The sequence below is a fragment of the Salvelinus alpinus genome, chromosome 17 (genome assembly GCF_045679555.1).
Source record: "Salvelinus alpinus chromosome 17, SLU_Salpinus.1, whole genome shotgun sequence".
Lineage (NCBI taxonomy): Eukaryota > Metazoa > Chordata > Actinopteri > Salmoniformes > Salmonidae > Salvelinus > Salvelinus alpinus.
This window is the reverse complement of record NC_092102.1, coordinates 675,745-699,003: the sequence shown is the minus strand read 5'-3', so window position 1 is coordinate 699,003 and position 23,259 is coordinate 675,745. Positions and strand designations below refer to the sequence as shown.

Here is a 23,259-nt window from a genome sequence, read left to right as displayed (position 1 = left end):
TCCAGCATCACTACTCTGGACGGTTCTGACTTAGAATATGTGGACAACTACAAATACCTAGGTATCTGGTTAGACTGTAAACTCTCCTTCCAGACTCACATCAAACATCTCCAATCCAAAGTTAAATCTAGAATTGGCTTCCTATTTTGCAACAAAGCATCCTTCACTCATGCTGCCAAACATACCCTCGTAAAACTGACCATCCTACCGATCCTCGACTTCGGCGATGGTATTTACAAAATAGCCTCCAATACCCTACTCAATAAGTTGGATGCAGTCTATCACAGTGCCTTCCGTTTTGTCACCAAAGCCCCATATACTACCCACCACTGCGACCTGTACGCTCTCGTTGGCTGGCCCTTGCTTCATACTCGTCGCCAAACCCAATGGCTCCAGGTCATCTACAAGACCCTGCTAGGTACAGTCCCCCCTTATCTCAGCTCGCTGGTCACCATAGCAGCACCCACCCGCAGCACGCTCTCCAGCAGGTGTATTTCACTGGTCACCCCCAAAGCCAATTCCTCCTTCGGCCATCTTTCCTTCCAGTTCTCTGCTGCCAATGACTGGAACGAACTACAAAAAACACTGAAGCTAGAGACTCATATCTCCCTCATTAGCTTTAAGTACCAGCTGTCAGAGCAGCTCACAGATTACTGCACCTGTACATAGCCCATCTATAATTTAGCCCAAACAACTACCTCTTCTCCTACTGTATTTATTTATTTATTTATTTATTTGGTCCTTTGCACCCCATTATTTCTATTCTACTTTCCACATTCTTCCACTGCAAATCTACCATTCCAGTGTTTTACTTGCTATATTGTATTTACTTCGCCACCATGGCCTTTTTTTGCTCACATTATATATAGACTTATTTTCCTACTGTATTATTGACTGTATGTTTGTTTTACTCCATGTGTAACTCTGTGTTGTATGTGTCGAACTGCTTTTGCTTTATCTTGGCCAGGTCGCAATTGTAAATGAGAACTTGTTCTCAACTTGCCTACCTGGTTAAATAAAGGTATAAAAAAAAATGGCAACTGCTTTGCATCTGACCGCAAGGTGCTACAGAGCGTAGTGTTTACGGCCCAGTACATCACTGGGGCCGAGCTCCCTGCCATCCAGGACCTCTATACCAGGCGGTGTCAGAGGAAGACCCTACAAATTGTCAGTCACCCAAGTCATAGACTGTTCTCTCTGCTGCCACATGGCAAGTCTGATGCACCAAATCTGGAACCAACAGGACCCTGAACAGCTTCTACCCCCATGCCATAGTTAGTCCGAGTAGATATTTGGTTAATTATTTAACTATCTGCATTGACCCTTTTTGCACTAACTTTGACTCACCACATACGCTATTGTTAACTCAATTTTGCTTTATTCCTAGCTATATGTACTAGGGATGCACCGATATGACATTTTTGGCCGCTACCGATATCCGATATTTTCCTTGCCAAAAAACCCGATACCGATAACCGATATTTACATTTTTTGCGGCCTTTTAAGCTTTCTAGTACAGTTAAATAGTTGAAACACAAACACACACTGACCAAAAAGTTATTTTGTTGGCATTTACATATGTTCCCATTACCAGTAGAACATCATCCAAGTATATTTCTTTCAGTTCCTTGCTGTGCTGTTTTGTTGTTCATTTATTCAGTCGTTTCATTCTCAAACAGGATTTCATTATACATGTCAAGCAGTGAAGTTTCAGCTCTGTCTGTCCGTGGCCTCTTCTGTCGTGGGTCCTCTTCGTCGGTACGCACTGTGTCCGTTTCCATCTTGTCCAGCTATGTCTGTAACATTTCACGTAAACCCTGTGTTTTGTCTGCATCAAAGTAGCGGTCCTTGTACCTAGCATCGAGCATGGTGGCGACACAGTAAAGAGGCTCAGAGAGAATGCCACCGAATCGCTTGTTCACAGCCTCTAGTAGAGTACTTTTGCAAGTTTTAACCCCACGGTCTGTCGGCAGTTTTGTTGAGTAGGCGTTTCAATGCCATGACAGAGGGTATCACATCTGCTGCAGACGCAGTTGATAAGTTTATTTCTCGAGTCAGTTGTTCGAATGGAGCTAGGAGTGTGTTCATGTTTCCAAGTTTTAAACATGTTCTCAAATGTCATTGAAATGGCAGCGGAATAAAAAACCAGCACATTCTTGAGCATGCAATACGGCTTTCCTCAGTACAAAATCCTCGTCGACCCACTGTGCTGTCAGACTCAGCATGCTCATGGGGCTGACATCGCTGGTCCAAATGTCATTCGTGAAGCTAATAGCAGTGATGCCCATAGCAAGAAGCTCATGGATGTGCATTTCAACAATACTGTGTAACTCCGGTAGTTCAACTTCTGAAAAATAGTGCCTACTTGGTAGTGCGTACCGGGGCTTGAGGTGCTCGACCAGTCGGCGAAAGCCAACATCATCCACGACAGAGAACGGTTGATTGTCAAGGGCAATGGATTCCATTATATTGGCGTTAAAGGATTTCGCTTTGAGTTGTCTCGCTGAAATTTTCTTACTCTTTCAAATAACTACTCGCCTTGAACTTGTTTAGTTGTTGGAAGTGTGTGCTTCGTTTTCTTCTTCTTTTGTTCTAAGTAGTATGCACTTTCAAATTAATAATTAGGTTTGTGGTATTGAAAGATTTCACTTTCTCCCCTCTGGAAATAATAGCAGCACAAACGTTGCTGGCCTTCTAGGCAGAGTTCCTCTTTCCAGTGTCTGTGTTCTTTTGCCCATCTTAATATTTAATTGTTATTGGCCACTCTGAGATATGGCTTTTTCTTTGCAACTCTACCTAGAAGGCCAGCATCCCAGAGTCGCCTCTTCACTGTTGACGTTGAGACTGGTGTTTTGTGGGTACTATTTAATGAAGCTGCCCGTTGAGGACTTGTAGTTTCTCAAACTAGACACTCTAATGTACTTGTCCTCTTGCTCAGTATTTCTATTCTGGTTAGGGCCAGTTTGCGCTGTTCTGTGAAGGGAGTAGTACACAGCGTTGTGATCTTAAGTTTCTTGGAAATTTCTCGCATGGAATAGCCTTAATTTCTCAGAACAAGAATAGACTGACGAGTTTCAGAAGAAAGTTCTTTGTTTCTGGCCATTTTGAGCCTGTAATCGAGCCCACAAATGCTGATGCTCCAGATACTCAACTAGTCTAAAGAAGGCCAGTTGTATTGCTTCTTTAATCAGGACAACAGTTTTTAGCTGTGCTAACATAATTGCAAAAGGGTTTTCTAAAATTATAAACTTGGATTAGCTAACACAACGCACCATTGGAACACAGGAGTGATAGTTGCTGATAATGGGCCTCTGTACACCTATATAGAGATTCCATTTAAAATCTGCCGTTTCCAGCTGCAATAGTCATTTACAACATTAACAATGTCTACACTGTATTTCTGATCAATTTGATGTTATTTTAATGGACAAAAAATGTGCTTTTTTTTTTTTTTTTTAAACAAGGACATTTCTAAGTGACCCCAAGCTTTTGAACTGTGGTGTACGTTATATACATTTGAAGTCGGAAGGTTACATACACCCTAGCCAAATACATTTAAACTCAGTTTTTCATAATTCCTGACATATAATCATAGTAAAATCTCCCTGTCTTAGGTCAGTTTTGGATCACCACTTTATTTTAAGAATGTGAAATGTCAGAATAATAGTAGAGAGAAGGATTTATTTCAGCTTTTATTTTTCATCATATTCCCAGTGGGTCAGAAGTTTACGTACACTCAATTAGTATTTGGTAGCATTGCCTTTAAATTGTTTATCTTGGGTCAAACGTTTCGGGTAGCCTTCCACAAGCTTCCCACAATAAGTTGGGTGAATTTTGTCCCATTCCTCCTGACAGAGCTGGAGTAACTGAGCCAGGTTTGGAGGCCTCCTTGCTCGCACACGCTTTTTCAGTTCTACCCACAAATTTTCTATAGGATTGAGGTCAGGGCTTTGTGATGGCCACTCCAATACCTTGACTTTGTTGTCCTTAAGCCATTTTGCCACAACTTTGGAAGTATGCTTGGGGTCATTGTCCATTTGGAAGACCCATTTGCAACCAAGCTTTAACTTCCTGACTGATGTCTTGAGATGTTGCTTCAATATATCCACATAATGTTCCTCCCTCATGATGCCATCTATTTTGTGAAGTCCACCAGTCCCTCCTGCAGCAAAGCACCCCCATAACATGATGCTGCCACCCCCGTACTTCACGGGTGGGATGGTGTTCTTCGGCTTGCAAGCCTCCCCCTTTTTCCTCCAAACATAACTGTGGCCATTATGGCTTAACAGTTCTATTTTTGTTTCATCAGACCAGAGGACATTTCTCAAAAAAGTACGATCTTTGTCCCCATGTGCAGTTGCAAACTGTAGTTTGGCTTGTTTATGGCGGTTTTGGAGCAGTGGCTTCTTCCTTGCTGCGCGGCCTTTCAGGTTTTGTCAATATAGAACTCGTTTTACTGTGGATATAGATACTTTTGTACCTGTTTCCTCCAGCATCTTCACAAGGTCCTTTGCTGTTGTTCTGGGATTGATTTGCACTTTTTGCACCAAAATACGTTCATCTCTAGGGGACAGAACGTGTCTCCTTCCTGAGCAGTATGACGGCTGCGTGGTCCCATGCTGTTTATACTTGCGTACTATTGTTTGTACAGATGAACGTGGTACCTCCAGGCGTTTGGAAATTTCTCCCAAGGTTGAACCAGACCTGTGGAGTGCTATAATTATTTTTCTGAGGTCTTGGCTGATTTCTTTTGAATTTCACATGATTTCAAGCAAAGAGGCACAGCGTTTGAAGGTAGGCCTTGAAATACATCCACAGGTACACCTCCAATTGACTCAAATGATGTCAATTACTCTATCAGAAGCTTCTAAAGCCAAGACATCATTTTCTGGAATTTTCCAAGCTTTTTAAAGGCACAGTCAACTTAGTGTATGTGAACTTCTGACCCACTGGAATTGTGATACAGTGAATTATAAGTGAAATTATCTGTCTATAAACAAAAAATTACTTGTGTCATGCACAAAGTAGATGTCCTAACCGACTTGCCAAAACTGTAGTTTGTTAACAAGAAATGTGTGGAGTGGTTGAAAAATGAGTGTATGTAAACTAACACCTAGGTGTATGTAAACTTCTGACTTCAACTGTATGCACGTCAGCTTTGACATTGGTTTTGCACATCTGCGTTAAACTAGACGACATCGGGCCGATGCCGATGTTGGCATTTTTGAGCTATTATCGTCCGATTCTGATATGCTTACCGATATATCGTGCATCCTTAATGTGTACATATCTACCTCAATTACCATGTACCCCTGCACATAAACTCTGTACTCGTACCCCTTGTACATAGCCATGTTATCATTACTCATTGTGTATCTGTTATTACTTTTATTATTACATGTTTTACTTTTCTATTATTTCACTATTTTCTTTCTCTGCATTGTTGGGAAGTACCCATAAGTAAGCATTTCATTGTTAGTCCACACCTGTTGTTTACTAAGCATGTGACGAATACAATATGATTTGATTTTGAATAGGGGTTGTCAATGTGTACTGCACTGTGGCTATATCATTGGTGTATGTTATCAAACTGTGCTGTTTTCTATCGTAGGCTGCAGCAGCTGGATGAGGAGAACAGTGAGCTGATGTCCTGTGTACCCTGTTACCGTGCCAACATTGAGAGACTAGAGGAGGTAAGAGCACTGTCTTTTCTCCCGTCCCTCCCTTTCGTCTCCTTTCACCTCCATATCAAGCCAAATCTCCAGTTTTCTTATCTTCCCCCATCTCTTTTCCCGCCAATCCTTTGTCTAGTTAGCTCTTCGCTCCAATCGCTTGTCTACTTGCCTCTTCTCTCCTTTATGACCCCCATTTCTCCAGTTTCTATCTCTTCCCCTCATCTCTTTCTCTTCCCTCCCATACCTTGTGTATTTACAGCGAGCTCCAAAAGTATAGTATAGACACACTTATAGACACACTTATTTAGGGGGGGGGCGCTCTGTACTTCAGCACTTTGGATTTTAAATTATACAATGACTGAGGTTAAAGTGCAAACGGTCAGCTTTCCTTTCATATCAGATGAACCGTTTAGAAATTACAGCACTTTTTGTAAATAGTTCCGCCATTTTAAGGGACCAAAAGTAGGAATTTCAAATCCAAAAGTGCTGGAGTACAGAGCCAAAACAACCAACAAATTGTCACTGTCCCAATACTTTTGGAACTCACTGTATCTCTCCTCTCATCCCTCCTTCCTCTTGTTTGCCCATTAGGAGAAGAGGAAGCTAGAGGATGAGGTGGAGGATGTGACTGAGAGGCTGAACGAAGAGCTGGAAACCCGCAGGAAGACGTCCGACAAGCTGACCCACGAACGCCACCAAAACCAGAAGGAGAAGGGGCACACGCAGGAGGTGAGAGGTCATGTGGTCACACCTGTACATAGCAACCCACTTTACGTCCATCTGACTCTGAATACACGTCAAATGTTTTCCTGTCTGTCATTTAGTTTTGCTCCGTCAATGAGTGGGATTAGGATTCCTTTTGGCTTTCGTTATTTTTCATCTCCTGGGTAGAAATAATAATAATAAATATGGCTGTCAAAGTTTCTGCACGGACTCTATGAAGTGCAACACACAACACAGCGTTCACTCGGTGGCAGCAGCTTCTGTTATGTAGTGATGTCTGTCTGAATGTGGTGCTTAATTAAACATCCACTATATGCACAGCTTTAAGCAACAAGAAAAACTTACTGAAAGTTTAATGATAAACACATTCCCAGGTGTTTCTTTAGATAACCGCAAAAGCATCAAGTAGCTAGCGAGTCATGCTCAGTGCTTAATTTGTAAACCGGGAGGTGCAGGAACAAACAGTGAGCACGAGAGGGGGGTGTCCTGGGGAGTTCTGAGTTACCGGAATGCATGAAAAAAAAATCCTGTATATTAAAGCATTGCATTCATATCATTTGAGTAGTGGCATAGAGCAGTAGAGTAGAGGCACTTACAGAAGTTGCACACATGGGGGTACATTTTTAGTTGCATAAAATGTTGGCCTTTTATAAACGCATTTCATGCAATTCTACGAAATTTTTCATGACTGGAATCTTTGTTAATACCACACAAATGATCAAAATTGCAGGCTTCTTTGACACTGACAAACTGAGAATCAGAGATCAATAAAAACGACCTTGTCTTGAATCCATCAATAGCCTAGGCCTAGGTGTGTGGAGACACATATTGTAGGCTACAATATGAGGAGGAATTATAGTCCTAAAAATGCTTTCCAGTTTCACTGATTCACCCAATGATGGGCAGCTCCCTCACTGGTGATGGCCGATGCACTCGTGCCAAAAGCCTATCTCTCAATATTTGGAAGTTGATTAAATATTTTGGTGGCCTACAGCATAGTCTAAATAAATGATTAAGTGCAACACTTGAGAGATGAGTGTTCAGGCTCATGTCTATCGGAGCAGAGAGGGAGAGAGATCATAGAAAGATCATAGAAAGTGAATCTCATTCTAGTTATGTGAGATACTGGCGCACTTCTCACACAGCCACGGTCACGTTGGTCTCAAACATATACTATCCCCACATACTCTAGTCTTTTGTTAAGACATGTAGCTAGCTAGGTAAACAATTAACCGTAATCCCACCTAATGACGTTACTAGCCTGCATGAATCTGCAGGTAGCTAACCAATAAGGTTCAATGTTAGCTAGCTAACATTAGGTTATAACTAGCCAAGCAAATGTTTCTGAGATACGAATAATAAGATCATACACGTAACGTTAGCTAGCGAGCCAGAAAGCTGACGTTAGCTAGCTAACAGTACACTTTAACTTGAAATTAAACCACTTTCTGTCAAAATTAGAAACGTGTAATATCTGAAAATGTAGCTAGCTAGACCATCTTACCCATATACATCATGGATGGAAGCTTCTCCTGTCACGGATGCCATGGTTGCCCTTAGTTTGAAGATGTAATCCGGAGACAGGTGTTTTCTCCATTACCTTAGCTATCATACTCAATTACACTGATTTCAAAACTCGGTGCTCCAGGAAATGTAGAGCAACATATATGCAGTTTACTACGCGATAAAAACATTTTTAAAGCTGCGTTAAGCAGGATTACCTACACATACTGACCAGCTTAAATAGACAGAAGCGTGCTGTATGGCAAACCAATCCAAACTCATCTCTCGGCATATCCAGCCCACTCATTATCTCAACCAATCATGGCTAGCGGGAAGGTTGCTGACTTTTTCTGTGGCTAAACCAACTAGGCTTGTAATTTAACCATTTTATTTGTATTTACAGAGGGCATACACGTTTGTTAAGGCACATGAAAGTTCACATGTTCGAGAAGGCATTTCTGCCAAAGAATGCATTTTGATATTTTTAAAAAGTTGTTCAAACAGCTCTCCTGTGAAGTAGTGACCGGCGACATACGCCTAGTTTCCTGAAACAGGTCACAATTGTAACAGACCATTGGAGATGTTGTCTTACTGTGAGGTTATTTTTCATTTATATTTACCCTGACCTCTAATATGACCTTTGACCCTAGACGGCAGTTACCTTCTTGCCTGGTACACCCACTGGAATACGTTTCCATTACAATTTATTTAACACCAACTTGTGTTGATATATTTGTTTGTATGTAGCTGTCAGTGTCATATAGTTCGATACTTGTATCCGCGAAGAATAATAAATGATACCATGGTCAACCATAGACACTGCAGCCCAAAGCTCAGTGAAACCAAGGTAAAAGGCAGTAACTAACGTGTGTGTGTGATGGCAGTTACTGCCTTTTTCCTTGGTTTCACTGTAACTTTTTGCAGTTACTGCAAACATGACCCCCCCCATTTTCTCAGTCAGGATTTTTGTCCACGTGATAAAGCATGTATAAAAAATGTAAACACATTTTTTTGAACAAATGCACAGTTACTGCTCTTTTGCTTGGTAGGGCAGAATGTCCAGCATAATATTTAGGCGTCACTGCAGAACACCCGCCATATGCATATGCACACATACCCAGCTGTGGGGCTTGCAAGACTCGAATTTCATATACTTTTCAAGACATCAATGTAGCAGTAGAACAAACATATCACAATCATTTGATTTGATATCAGAATATACTTCAAATCAAATAAATAAATGTAAGCTACAGCAGAACATATATTATAATAAATAGGCCTCCTGCCTATGTGATAATATGAAGCACATATTCAGATTAACTTCACAGAACAAGTTCGTAAAGGAAAAAGATGTTCCTACCTTAGTTTTCCAAAACCTCCCACAACACAGCCATTTCCTTGTGCGTATTCTCCTCCCTATTTCTTGTTTTGCTCCTGGTGTCTGTGACACATTTGTGTCCTTTAGCAATCCATGACCTCATATAGGGGACTGGGTTGAATTTGGTCAGGGGTGGGCCAACAAGGTTCAGAAAGAGTAGCCCTGATATGGTGGAGGTATGCAGAGAGGCACTGGGTCTTCCACCATTCAGTTTGACGCATTGGACAGAGTTCTCCTGAATCCCTCTCTGGCTGAGTTGTGTGTGTCGTGTCAGGCTGGCTGCTCTGCCATTGCCCTGAACACCCTCGCTTCCCTGGTGACTGCCTTGTGTGCAGTAATAATTGTGCAGTCTCTCTTTTGGAGCTTGAGTGACAATTCTGATAGTTCTGGAAGTGCATCACATATAAGGCATAGATTGTTAACAAATGCATGCAAGGAAATGCGCATGGCCAGGTCACTACAGCTCTGATGGGTCACGCCGTCGTGGGAAGCATCCTCAGCTGCTGTGGTGAAATGCTTATGAAGAGCCGGGTAATTGTTCCACACAGACTCTCCAGTTCTAAAACTGGATGCCACCCATCTAGTGTCCAAGATCCTACCGATGTTGCACAGCTGAAAGTCTAAACACTCTGTGCACTCCCTCAGCTCCATTAATTTTTTGTTGGATATGCTATAAAGCGCAAATAGCTTGTCCTTTAGTATTTTTAAATGATTGATAGATCCCATCACTTTTACCACATCGCCTACTGCAAGCTCAAGCCTGTGTGCCGAACAGTGCCAAACAGTTAAATTAGGGAAGAGGGCCTGGAGCCGTGTTGCTACTCCACTCTTGCATGACAGACGCACCATCACACGTAATTTCAATGAGGGTTTTGGAGAGAAAGTCCTCAGTAAACTTTATACCCTCTAATGCAGATAACAGATTACAGACAATTCCCTCAGCAGATAAATCCTCCAGTTCCACAAGATCAACAAAAATGTTTGCCGGTATATCCATATCTGCCAGCTGAAGTCTGATATATACAATGAAGGCACTCTTTTATTCAAACTAGTAGCCTCATCGAGCATTAGGCTGATTTTGGGAGAGCGCTGTACTATTCTTTCAAATCGTTTTTGCTTCATTTCGGATGAAATATGTTGCTGTATGTTGGAGCAAGCAACATTGGAATGGAGAATTCTCCCCATCTCAAGTTAATTTAACTCCTGACAGTCAATTTCTTGCTCAAAACCGTGAGCGGGTCTGTGATGTTTAGCCTCCTTATAAGCTGTTCAAAAGACTAGCTGTAGTGTCTATGTTTTTATTTTGAGCTTTAACTACAACCTGTGTTAAGGTGTCCTCTTTAGACTTGTCTACAATGCGTGTTGCAGCTAAATGGGCCTTGGTTTGGGCATGTTCGGGGCTCTTTGTTGCTTTTTTACTTCGGAGGCAGAGGATGTTACTGTACATTTCACTCACTCTTTTGCTAGTTTCATCCCTCCAGTCTATTCCGGGCCCAAACTCCATACCTTTTTGCATGTTGGGCAGCCAAGCTTTGAATTTTACTTGACAAGCCAGGGCTTATAAGTTTGCTTGGTCTTGAACTGAGCCTCTGTCCAAATTGCACCTGTTCCGGGCACTACGTTGGTGGATGCACTACGTTGGTGGATGCACTGACTCATTAATAGACCTACTAGCTAGTGGAGGTGCCAGTGGTGATGCTGAACTGGCAGGATAAGCAGCGCTGCTATCTAAGGCATTGCCATCAGGAGCAGTTTGCTTCTCACTCCTCTCATCCGGCACTGACAGTTCTCTGGCTCGTTTCGGGTTTGATTCACCATATTTTTCATGACTTTTGGACTTGAAAAACTTAATCAAAGTTGATTGCCTTTTCTTATACATTTTTGATTTGGCTCTCCCTCAGTTTCAAATTCAGTAGGGAGACGACTAGCCTAGGCTACGTGACGTGATTACGTAGGGACCTCTTCACCAGCTGACCACCACTGCCAAGATCTGTTTCAAGATCAGTTACTTACCTCGCTGGGCCCGCCCCATAACCAATATGTACAAATAAGAGAGCAGGTTTGAAATCAATGTGGAAGGATTATGTAGCGGGGTGCGTAATTGGCGGCAGAGAAGTCAGGCGCAGGAGAGCAGAACTGGGTAATAACCGGAGATTTAATAAGCAAAACCAACGGCATCCAGAACAAAAAGATTAATGGGCACAAAAATAACCCGTCGTGCGCTCACGGGGAATGTGCATAAGCACTACAATAAACAATCCCACACAAAGACAATGGGGGGAACAGAGGGTTAAATACACAACAAGAAAATGAGGGAATTGAAACAAGGTGTGTGGAAAAACAAGACAAAACAAATGGAAAATGAAAAGTGGATCGACGATGGCTAGAAGACCGGCGACGCCGAGCGCCGCACGAACAAGGAGAGCACCCGACTTCGGCGGAAGTAGTGACAGTACCCCCCCCCCCTGATCGCACGCCAACGCCGGCCTCGGGGACGACCCGGAGGGCGAGGCGCAGGGCGTTCCGTACGGAGACGGTGAAACTCCCGCAGCATTGAAGGGTCCAACACTTCCTCTACCGGAACCCAGCACCGCTCCTCCGGACCGTACCCCTCCCACTCCACAAGGCACTGAAGGCCCCTCGCCCGATGCCTCGTATCCAGTATAGAGCAAACGGAGTACGCCTGGGCCCCCTCGATGTCCAGAGGGGGCGGAGGAACCTCCCGCACCTCAGACTCCTGGAGAGGGCCAACCAGCACCGGCCTAAGGAGAGAGAAACGGCTCTTGAACCGCAGACCGGCAACTAAAACGTCAAAGGCAAAAACGGCAGCCAACAACTTCCCAGACAGACCCTATTATGACTTGTGGGGAGGAGAGGCCAAAGAGACAGCAGATCCTTACTACCTTGAGCAAAAATAACCCGTTGTGCGCTCACGGGGAATGTGCACAAGCACTACAATAAACAATCCCACACAAAGACATGGGGGAAACAGAGGGTTAAATACACAACAAGAAAATGAGGGAATCGAAACCAGGTGTATGGAAAAACAAGACAAAACAAATGGAAAATGAAAAGTGGATCGACGATGGCTAGAAGACCGGTGACAGATTAGGATGATTCCACAGAAGGATCACCATGCTTTTACATTGTTTTTTCTGGGAGGCGGGAGAAATAACCAGGAGGCAACTTGATTTAACTCTGATCAGTTTTTTATGTTTACAGTGCAAACAATGAACAAATTGTATAAAAAATTATGCCGTGTGAGGTACCGAAGCCGGGCACATAGGCGCCGGAACACACAAGGGCAAGTCTGAGAGGTGCCGACAGGATGCGGCTCTAATTAAGACCTGGTTACGCTAACGTTAGCTAGCTACTGTAGCTAACCAAACAAATATTTAAAATGGCCATCGCTGAATGCCTCTTTATATAACTCGAACTTCCAACATTGATTTGAATCTGAACAGGACATCCATTCCATTTAGCTACTGTTTTGTTGTAGTTCTCCAGTCAAAGATTTAAAGCTGCAATATGTAACTTTTTGGGAGACCCGACCGAATTCATATAGAAATGTGAGTTATAGATCTGTCATTCTAATTAAAAACCATTCTAAGAAGTGATAGATCTGTTATGTCTGTTATTTGTATGCTTCCCGTTCTTAAGTTTCGGTTTTAGGTTTTGTACACCTGCTTCAAATAAAATGTTTTTGGTTATTGAAAATATATTTGACAGCAGTTTAGGTTGCACAATGGTACACTATATTTGCTTGTTTTGTCACATAAACTGAAATTAGGAAAACTATTCAAATTTTTGCAACAAAGAAAATGCCGGCGCGATTTCTGCATAGTGCATCTTTAAGCAAATTATCACAATTCTAGTAGAAGCAACTTGTAGCTAGTTCATGTTGAAGAACATGGATAAGTTGTTCCTAGGCTAGATCTAATAGCTGTATTACATTAACTCAGATGTTAGCCGTATACTACGTACGTGGTTTGAGTAGTTAGCGAGGCAACTTTGGTCAACCAGTTCAACATGGGATAACCGGTACCATGAAAGTGGCTCACCTTTTAGACAGGTTCATTTCAATGGCAACGAATCCTTCAGAACTAACCTGCTCCCGCGCAGGCTAACTCCATTTATTCTGAATGAAGTGTCTGAACTGCGAGTTGCGAACCTATTAAATCAGATTCCCTCGTCATCCCCTTCATTTGAGGAAGACGACTGATAAAATGTTTATTTGTGTGTTAAAAAATTGTCATGTTAAAATACCTATTGAATTTTACATTTAGTAATGTCAGAATACATTTTAAACTTCACGCACAGTAAAACTTGTGTATAACTTAATATAATTATTTTATCGATAGGAATGTGAAAAAAGGTGCTTGTGCATTGATAAGCACACCAAAGACGGCATTAACGATAAGTAATAAAATAAAGACGGCACTTCAACAAGCCTATTTCACACCATAGCCTGCTGAATTTGAAAGATAACTTTTCTTTCATTTTGATTTCGGAACAAATCCAAATGTGGCACAGACCCACCCATTGATTGATGTTTCAGCATTATCTCAATGCACGCAGTTACAAGCCTGCTAGAGTTAGCAGCAGGCGGACAAGCAATATCTACCGCCGTAGTACGGATGAAGCCTGAGCTTGAATGTGAAGCTAACTGAAGCTGGCTAGCTTTAGAAAACCCTGAGTAGATCTAGCTTCAGTCGTAGTATACTCCTCTGGCTGATCTGTTGTTATTGTCATCTGTGGAATTCATAATATTGTTGGACAGGTTGAAATGCTCTTTGTATCCAGTGAGCCAGTTCTATTTTTTTACTACAGTTAACCCTCCAATCAGTAATTGGGAGAACACTCATTTAGAATGCCTGAAGCTTTAACAGAATTTGTGCGCGTGCATGCAAAATGTTAAACATCAAAAACATTGATAACAGAGAATAGGCCTACTTAAACATTTGGAGCATTTTGTTTCTGATAGAGATTATTTTGTGTTTCCATCCCTTACAATCAAAGCATAGTATGCCTGTAACTCAATGCACTGCTTTTTAAATTGAAAAATATTTCTTTAGGGCCAAATTTGAGCAAATTCAAAACATTTGATTTATTGCAATTAACTATAAAAAATCATGTGATTAATCACATTTATTTAAATTGTTTGAGTGCCCTAGTAAAAAAGGATACCTACAATTATTGTTTTTTTTCTCATCCAACCCTTCCAACGGTTGGTGACTAGTTGCTCTTGCAGAATAGACTATTGCGGTATCTCTCTCTAACAGCAGTCTGTCTCTCTCCCCTTCCTCAACCAGCTGATTGAGGACCTGCGGAAGCAGCTGGAGCACCTACAGCTGTACAAGCTGGAGGCAGAGGCCAGGAGGGGGCTCTCGCCCAGTGCTGGGCTGCAAGAGTACCAGAGCCGCACCCGTGAGGCCGAGCTGGAGCAGGAGATCCGACGCCTCAAGCAAGACAACCGCAGTCTGAAGGAGCAGAACGACGAGCTAAACTGCCAGATCATCAACCTGAGCATCCAGGGAGCCAAGAACCTGATGACGGCCTCCTTCTCCGAGTCACTGGCGGCCGAGATCAACTCTGTGTCCCGGGGAGAGGTGAGTCACAATATAGATAGTAGACAGCAGATACACATATACAGTGCCTTCAAAAAGTATTCACACCCCTTGACTTTTTCAAAATTGTATTGTGTTATAGCCTGAATTTAAAATTGATAACATTTCTATATTTTTTTGTCACTGGCCTGCACACAATACCCCATAATGTGAACATGGAATTATGTTTTTCAAAAATGTTCTAAATGTATTGCAAGTGACAAGCTGAAATGTCTCGAGCCAATAAGTATTCAACTCCTTTGTTATGGCAAGCCTAAATTAGTTCAGGACAACATATGCTTAACAAGTCACATAATAAGTTGCATGGACTCACTCTGTAATAGTATACCCCACACATACAATTACCTGTTAGGTCCCTAAATCAAGCATTGAATTTTAAACGCAGATTCAACCACAAAGACCACGGAGGTTTTCCGTGGCTCACAAAGAAAAGCACCTTTTGGTAAATGGAAAAGAAAAAAAAACAGACATTGAGTATCCGTTTGTGCTTGGTGAAGTTATTAATTACGCTTTGGATGGTGTATCAATACACCCAGTCACTACAAAGATACAGGCATCCTTCCTAACTCAGTTGCTGGACAGGAAGGAAACACCACAAGGCCAGTGGTGACTTTAAAACAGTTACAGAGTTCAATGGCTGTGATAGGAGAACACTGAGGATGGATCAACAACATTGTAGTTACTCCACAATACTAACCTAATTGACAGAGTGGGAAGAAGGAAGCCTGTACAGAATACAAATATTCCAAAACATGCATCCGGTTTGCAACGAGGCACTGAAGTAATATTGCAAATAATGTGGCAAGCAATTCACTTTTATCCAGAATACAAAGTGTCCAACACAAGACATTACTGACTACCACTTTCCATATTTTCAAGCGTAGTGGTGGCTGCGTCATCTTATGGGTGTGCTTGTAATCATTACATATTACATTTAAGTCAATTAGCAGACGCTCTTATCCAGAGCGACTTACAAATTGGTGCATTCACCTTATGATATCCAGTGGAACAACCACTTTACAATAGTGCATCTAACTCTTTTAAGGGGGGGGGGGGGGGTTAGAAGGATTACTTTATCCTATCCTAGGTATTCCTTAAAGAGGTGGGGTTTCAGGTGTCTCCGGAAGGTGGTGATTGACTCCGCTGACCTGGCGTCGTGAGGGAGTTTGTTCCACCATTGGGGTGCCAGAGCAGCGAACAGTTTTGACTGGGCTGAGCGGGAACTGTACTTCCTCAGAGGTAGGGAGGCGAGCAGGCCAGAGGTGGATGAACGCAGTGCCCTTGTTTGGGTGTAGGGCCTGATCAGAGCCTGAAGGTACGGAGGTGCCGTTCCCCTCACAGCTCCGTAGGCAAGCACCATGGTCTTGTAGCGGATGCGAGCTTCAACTGGAAGCCAGTGGAGAGAGCGGAGGAGCGGGGTGACGTGAGAGAACTTGGGAAAGTTGAACACCAGACGGGCTGCGGCGTTCTGGATGAGTTGTAGGGGTTTAATGGCACAGGCAGGGAGCCCAGCCAACAGCGAGTTGCAGTAATCCAGACGGGAGATGACAAGTGCCTGGATTAGGACCTGCGCCGCTTCCTGCGTGAGGCAGGGTCGTACTCTGCGAATGTTGTAGAGCATGAACCTACAGGAACGGGTCACCGCCTTGATGTTAGTTGAGAACGACAGGGTGTTGTCCAGGATCACGCCAAGGTTCTTAGCACTCTGGGAGGAGGACACAATGGAGTTGTCAACCGTGATGGCGAGATCATGGAACGGGCAGTCCTTCCCCGGGAGGAAGAGCAGCTCCGTCTTGCCGAGGTTCAGCTTGAGGTGGTGATCCGTCATCCACACTGATATGTCTGCCAGACATGCAGAGATGCGATTCACCACCTGGTTATCAGAGGGGGGAAAGGAGAAGATTAATTGTGTGTCGTCTGCATAGCAATGATAGGAGAGACCATGTGAGGATATGACAGAGCCAAGTGATCGTTAAGGACTGGGGAGTTTTTCAGGATAAAAAAATTAACTTAATGGAGCTAAGCAGAGGCAAAATCCTAGAGGAAAACCTGTTTCTGTGCGCTTTACACCAGACATCTGAAGATTAATCCACCTTTCTGCAGGACAATAACCTAAAACACAAGGCTAAATGTACACTGGAGTTGCTTACCAATAAAGCCGTGAATGTTCCTGAGTGGCCGAGTTACTGTTTTGACTTAAATCTGCTAGCAATGATAAATAACCAAATTGACAGACATTGAAAAATGTTGAAAAGAATAACGGGTGTGGAAAGCTCTTAGAGACTTACCAAGAAAGACTCACAGTTGTATTGACTAAGGGTTGAATACCTATCTAATCAAGATGTATTAGTGTTTTATTTTTCTTACGTTTTTTACAAATGTTATCATTTTTCTTCCACTTTGACATTAGAGTATTTTGTGTAGATTGTTGACACCAAATGACAATTAAATCCATTTTATTCCTACTTTGTAACTAAACTAAATGTGGGAAAAGGCAAGCGGTGTGAATACTTTCTGAAGGCACTAGATATACAGAGAAGGCTTCGCATTTTTTTTTTTTTCAACCTTTTTTAACTAGGCAAGTCAGTTAAGAACAATTTCTTATTTTCAATGGCGGCCTAGGAACAGTGGGTTAACTACCTTGTTCAGGGGCAGAAAGACAGATTTTTACCTTGTCAGCTCGGAGATTTGATCTTGCAACCTTTTGGTTAATAGTCCAATGTTCTAACCACTAGGCTACCTGCCGCATTGATATACAGGCCATAAATATACTGTATTTCCATGTCCATTTTTATCTCAGTAAGACTAATTTGGATGAATAAAGGTGGAATAAAATACATTTCTTGCAACTTTGGTGCCCATGATGCATCCCCCATCAAAATTCTGAATCTTAAATGCAGATTGCTGAAATCTGTATTGCATATCTTGTTGTGTCCCTTTTTGTAACTTCTTAAATAATTGTTCAATGCAAATGAAAAGTTCATATAAGTTACTATCCTTCTAAACATTTCATCTGTTTTGTTGTTTGCAGTTGATGGAAGCCATCCGCAAGCAGGAGGACGTCAACTTCCGACTACAGGACTACATCGACCGCATCATTGTGGCCATCATGGAGTCCAACCCCTCCATGCTTGAGGTCAAGCACTAGAGACGGCCATTTTGGAACAGGGCAGCCTGGCGGTCTCTCCGCCTCACTGGACGGCCATACTGGGAGAGACTGGCTAAACACTTAAAGACTGACTGCTGGGACTGACCACAAATATACAGTACCAGTCAAAAGTTTGGACACACCTACTCATTCAAGGGTTTTTCAAAACTATGAAGTAACACAAATGGAATCATGTCGTATGTAATAAAGTGTTAAACAAATCAAAATATATTTTTGATTTTAGATTCTAAGTAGACACCTTTTGCCTTGATGAAAACTGTGCACACTCTTGGCATTCTCTCAACCACCTTCATGAGGAATGCTTTTCCAACAGTGTTGAAGGAGTACCCGCATATGCTGAGCACTTGTTGGCTGCTTTTCCTTCACTCTGCGGTCCAACTCATCCCAAGCCATCTCAATTGGTTTGAGGTTGTGTGATTGTTGATGCATCTGATGCAGCACTCCATCACTCTCCTTCTTTCTCAAATAGCCCTTACACAGCCTGGAGGTGTGTTGGGTTATTGTCCTGTTGAAAAACAAATGATAGTCCCACTAAGCGCAAACCAGATGGGATGGCGTATCGCTGGACAATGCTGTGGTAGCCATGCTGGTTAAGTGTGCCTTGAATTCTAAATAAATCACTGACTGTCTCCAGCGAAGCACCCCCACACCATCAAACCTCCTCCTCCATGCTTCACGGTGGGAACCACATATGTGGAGATCATCCGTTCACTTACTCTGCATCTCACAAAGACACAGCCGTTGGAACTAAAAATCTCCAATTTGGACTCATCAGACCAAATGACAGATTTCCACCGGTCTAATTTCCCGAGTGGCACAGCGGTCTAAGGCACTGCATCTCAGTGCTAGAGGCGTCACTACAGACCCTGGTTCGATCCCAGGGGTCCCATAGGGCGGTGTACAATTGGCCCAGCGTTGTCCGGTAAGGGGAGGGTTTGGCCGGGGTAGGCCTTCATTGTAAAATAAGAATTTGTTCTTAACTGACTTGCCTAGTTAAATAAAGGTTAAATAAAAAAAGCCAGTTACATCATAGCCCGTAAAGGTTTTTGCGACTGCACTTGAAGAAACTTTCAGAGTTCTTCAGATGTCCCGGATTGACTGACCTTCATGTCCTAAAGTAATGATGGACTGTCATTTTTCTTTGCTTATTTGAGCTGTTCTTGAGCTCTTCTTCTTGCCATAATATAGACTTGGTATTTTGCCAAATAGGGCTATCTTCTGTATGCTACCCCTACCTTGTCACAACACAACTGATTGGCTCAAACGCATTCAGAAGGAAATCAATTCCACAAATTAACTTTTAACATGGCACACCTGTTAATTGAAATGCATTCCAGGTGACTACCTCATGAAGCTGGTTGAGAGAATGCCAAGAGTATGCATAGCAAAGGCAAAGGGTGGCTACTTTGAAGAATCTCAAATCTATTTTGATTTCTTTAACACTTTTTTGGGGTTATTACATGATTCCATATGTGTTATTTCATTGTGTTCATGGCTGCACTATTTTTCCAGGAAGTAGAAAGTAGGAAAAATAAAGAAAAAAAACTGGAATGAGAAGGTGTGTCCAAACTTTTGACTTGTACTGTGTATATATATATATATATATATACACACAGTTGGAGTCGGAAGTTTACATACACCTTAGCCAATACATTTAAACTCAGTTTTTTTATCATTCCTGACATTTAATTCTAGTATAAATTCCCTATCTTAGGTCAGTTAGGATCACCACTTTGTTTCAGAATGTGAAATGTCAGAATAATAGTAGAAAGAATTATTTATTTCAGCTTTTATTTCTTTCATCACATTCCCAGTGGGTCAGAAGTTTACATACACTCAATTAGTATTTGATAGCATTGCATTTAAATTGTTTAACTTGGGTCAAACGTTTCGGGTAGCCTTCCACAAGCTTCCCACAATAAGTTGGGTACATTTTCTATATGATTGAGGTCAGGGCTTTGTGATGGCCACTCCAATACCTTGACTTTGTTTTCCTTAAGCCATTTTGCCACAACTTTGGAAGTATGCTTGGGGTCAATGTCCATTTGGAAGACCCATTTGAAAGCTTTAACTTCCTGACTGATGCCTTGAGATGTTGCTTCAATATATCCACATAATTTCCCCTCATGATGCCATCTATTTTGTGAAGTGCACCAGTCCCTCCTGCAGCAAAGCACCCCCATAACATGATGCTGCCACCCTGCCACAACCATGCTTCATGGTTGGGATGGTGTTCTTCGGCTTGCAAGCCTCCCCTTTTTTCCTCCAAACATAACTATGGTCATTATGGCCAAACAGTTATATTTTTGTTTCATCAGACTAGAGGACATTTCTCCAAAAAGTATGATCTTTGTCCCCATGTGCAGTTGCAATTGTGGTTTTGGAGCAGTGGCTTCTTCCTTGCTGAGCAGCATTTCAGGTTATGTCGATATAGGACTCATTTTACTGTGGATATAGATACTTTTGTACCTGTTTCCTCCAGCATCTTCACAAGGTCCTTTGATGTTGTTCTGGGATTGATTTGCACTTTTCGCACGAGTACGTTCATCTCTAGGAGACAGAACGCATCTCTTTCCTGAGCGGTGTGACGGCTGTGTGGTCCCATGATGTTTATACTTGCGTACTATTGTTTGTACAGATGAACGTGGTACCTTCAGGCATTTGGAAATTGCTCATAAAGATGAACCAGACTTGTGGAGGGCTACAATTTTTTTTCTGAGGTCTTGGCTGATTTCTTTTGATTTTCCCATGATGTCAAGCAAAGAGGCACTGAGTTTGAAGGTAGTCCTTGAAATACATGCACAGGTACACCTCCAATTTATTCAAATGATGTCAATTAGCCTATCAGAAGCTTCTAAAGCCATGGCATCATTTTCTGGAATTTTCCAAGCTGTTTAAAGGCACAGTCAACTTAGTGTATGTAAACTTCTGACCCACTGGAATTGTGATACAGTGAATTATAAGTGAAATTATCTGTCTGTAAACAATTGTTGGAACAATTACTTTACAATTACTAACCGACTTGCCAAAACTATAGTTTTTTAACAAGAAATTTGTGGAGTGGTTGAAAAATGAGTGTTTTAATGACTCCAACCTAAGTGTGTGTAAACTTCCGACTTCAACTGTATATATATGTACTGTATATGTATAGCTATTTTAGGTGGGAAAAAACACTCCGATTACCCTTAAAGAAGATTTTAATGAAAAAAAAATTTTGTCACTGTTTGTGGCTGTTATCTGAGAAAATAAGGTACGTGGTTTAACATCCCTGGTATTTGAGCTTTGCTTTGTGTGCTTGTCTGTTCCCCCTGAATACAGTAGGCTTTGGTTCTGAGGACCTGAGTTTCCCTTGTCTGTGCGAATGTGTTTTCTATGCGGGAACTCTTTCGATAGTTGGACTGCATGGAAGAGCTAGTTAACTTGTTGCTGTCCCCTTAAACATATTTTAGGCAATTAAATCTTATGAGCCTCAATGCTAACATGATTCTAAAACGTATTGTCCTTAAACTACATATCAGCCGATACCATCTTTCACCGTGAGATTAATGAACTCATGGGACGTTTGAGAGCGTTCTCCTGTATTAGACTGAACCGTGTTGAAACCACATTTAAACTGTATGAAGCACTGGTCAGGAGACGAGGTCAGATTAAGTCGACCCTGCCTGCTTTCTTGAATACAGTCTTGTGGTGCCGCCTACTACATTAACCGTGTTTATCCTGATTTGACTTGGATTTTCTTCTCAGTGTGAGTTAAGGCAACCCAGGTAAGGGAGGCCTTAACTCTGTTTTACAATGAAACAGAGTTCTAGGGGGTCAGGTGGGCTAAATACTCCAATAAGAGAACACTATCCCATCACATCACTCCCTCTAATGTAACTTTGGGGTAGTTAAAAACAGACAAATACTGATATAGATACTGTACTAAATGATGCTCATACTGACTTGAAAGAATCGGATGGTGTAACTTGGACACTAAATCAAATTGATAGAAAATGTTGCTCTGACTAGTTTATATTTTTGTATTTGAGCTGAGTGCACTGGGAAGTGTAGTTCTTTGGCATGTGACTGACCCAACTGATCCTTAGTGGAATCAAGCTGAGTGAAAGCAAAAAGGGAGCCATCTTATCAATTGGGAAGTACATGTCTGGTCTGCTTGTTACCCATAATGAGTGACTTACTTTCCATGAAATGTTGATAAAAAAGCTGAATATATTTGACATGTCTTATTGAAGGAATGGAATCGGTTGTACTTTTGCACTCATTTTTTGATTAAGACAAAAAGTATTGTTTGTTAAACAAAATGTAAAAAGTTTATTGTTAAGGAATGTAATCGGAATTTGAAGATATCTTTTGCTTTAAGACCACATGAATTACTTAAGAATGCTAAAATTATTTGAAAACGGACTTGTTGCTTGTGGCTAACGGAGAGTCAGAGGTTAGATCTTGTAACTCTCCCGCAGCTTTTTGATTTAAAGGAGCAGAAAATGTTTAACACTTCGATGAAGCAATAACGTTGTGAAGAACAGTGGGGAGCGATGGACAGACACCACAAACGGACGTCAACAAACGGACAAAACTCTCTTCTTTACTGTAAGAGCCTCGGTTGACTAAGCCCCAATCTGAATCTCTTGAACTTTTAACCACATTTCTGGAAATAAGCAAGAGGAAATGAAAATGGCAGACTATTGATACACATCATCACCGCTGCCTATTCACCAATGCACTCTCTGACACGGTTGAGATACTTGACATATTGAAGGATATTATTGTTGCTGTCTCTTAACTGCTCGAACTACAGACAACTTGTAGCATTCTGTATCAACCACGCAGCTATACTAAAGACAAATGCAGCCTCCTCCACCTTTCACCTATAAAACTCTTGCTCTGTCACCACGCTCTTCTCCTTCTTTTCAGCACTCCATGAAAAATGGCCTTGGATGTAAATAACTTGAACATGTAAAGTTTTTTTCTAACCTTGTAGATTCTAGGTATTTTTATGTTATTTTATTTTTTGTTCTTCTGCTAAGAAATAATATGATCCTCCCCCATGGGTAGGTCTTATGTATGCCACTCTAGCATGTAGCATGTACACATAATTTTCTCCCATCTGTGAATCACATTCATACATTTATTCCACATTTCACATTACTTCACACTCTTTGTTAATGATTCTTTTCCGTTGTT

The 23,259-nt window shown here is 41.9% G+C and overlaps 1 protein-coding gene across 2 annotated transcripts in view; it reads left to right on the top strand.

Moving 5' to 3' along the window:
• The window catches only part of LOC139541918 (rab11 family-interacting protein 3-like), a 100,931-nt gene extending 77,966 nt beyond the window's left edge, over positions 1–22,965 (top strand). For both annotated transcript variants that reach the window (XM_071346815.1, XM_071346814.1), the window contains 4 exons: positions 5,612–5,693; positions 6,267–6,404; positions 14,592–14,888; positions 17,938–22,965. In XM_071346815.1, coding sequence (XP_071202916.1) covers positions 5,612–5,693; positions 6,267–6,404; positions 14,592–14,888; positions 17,938–18,054 — 634 coding nt within the window. In that variant the 3' untranslated portion in view covers positions 18,055–22,965. The remainder of the gene's footprint in view (positions 1–5,611; positions 5,694–6,266; positions 6,405–14,591; positions 14,889–17,937) is intronic.
• The last annotated feature ends 294 nt before the right edge of the window (positions 22,966–23,259 follow it).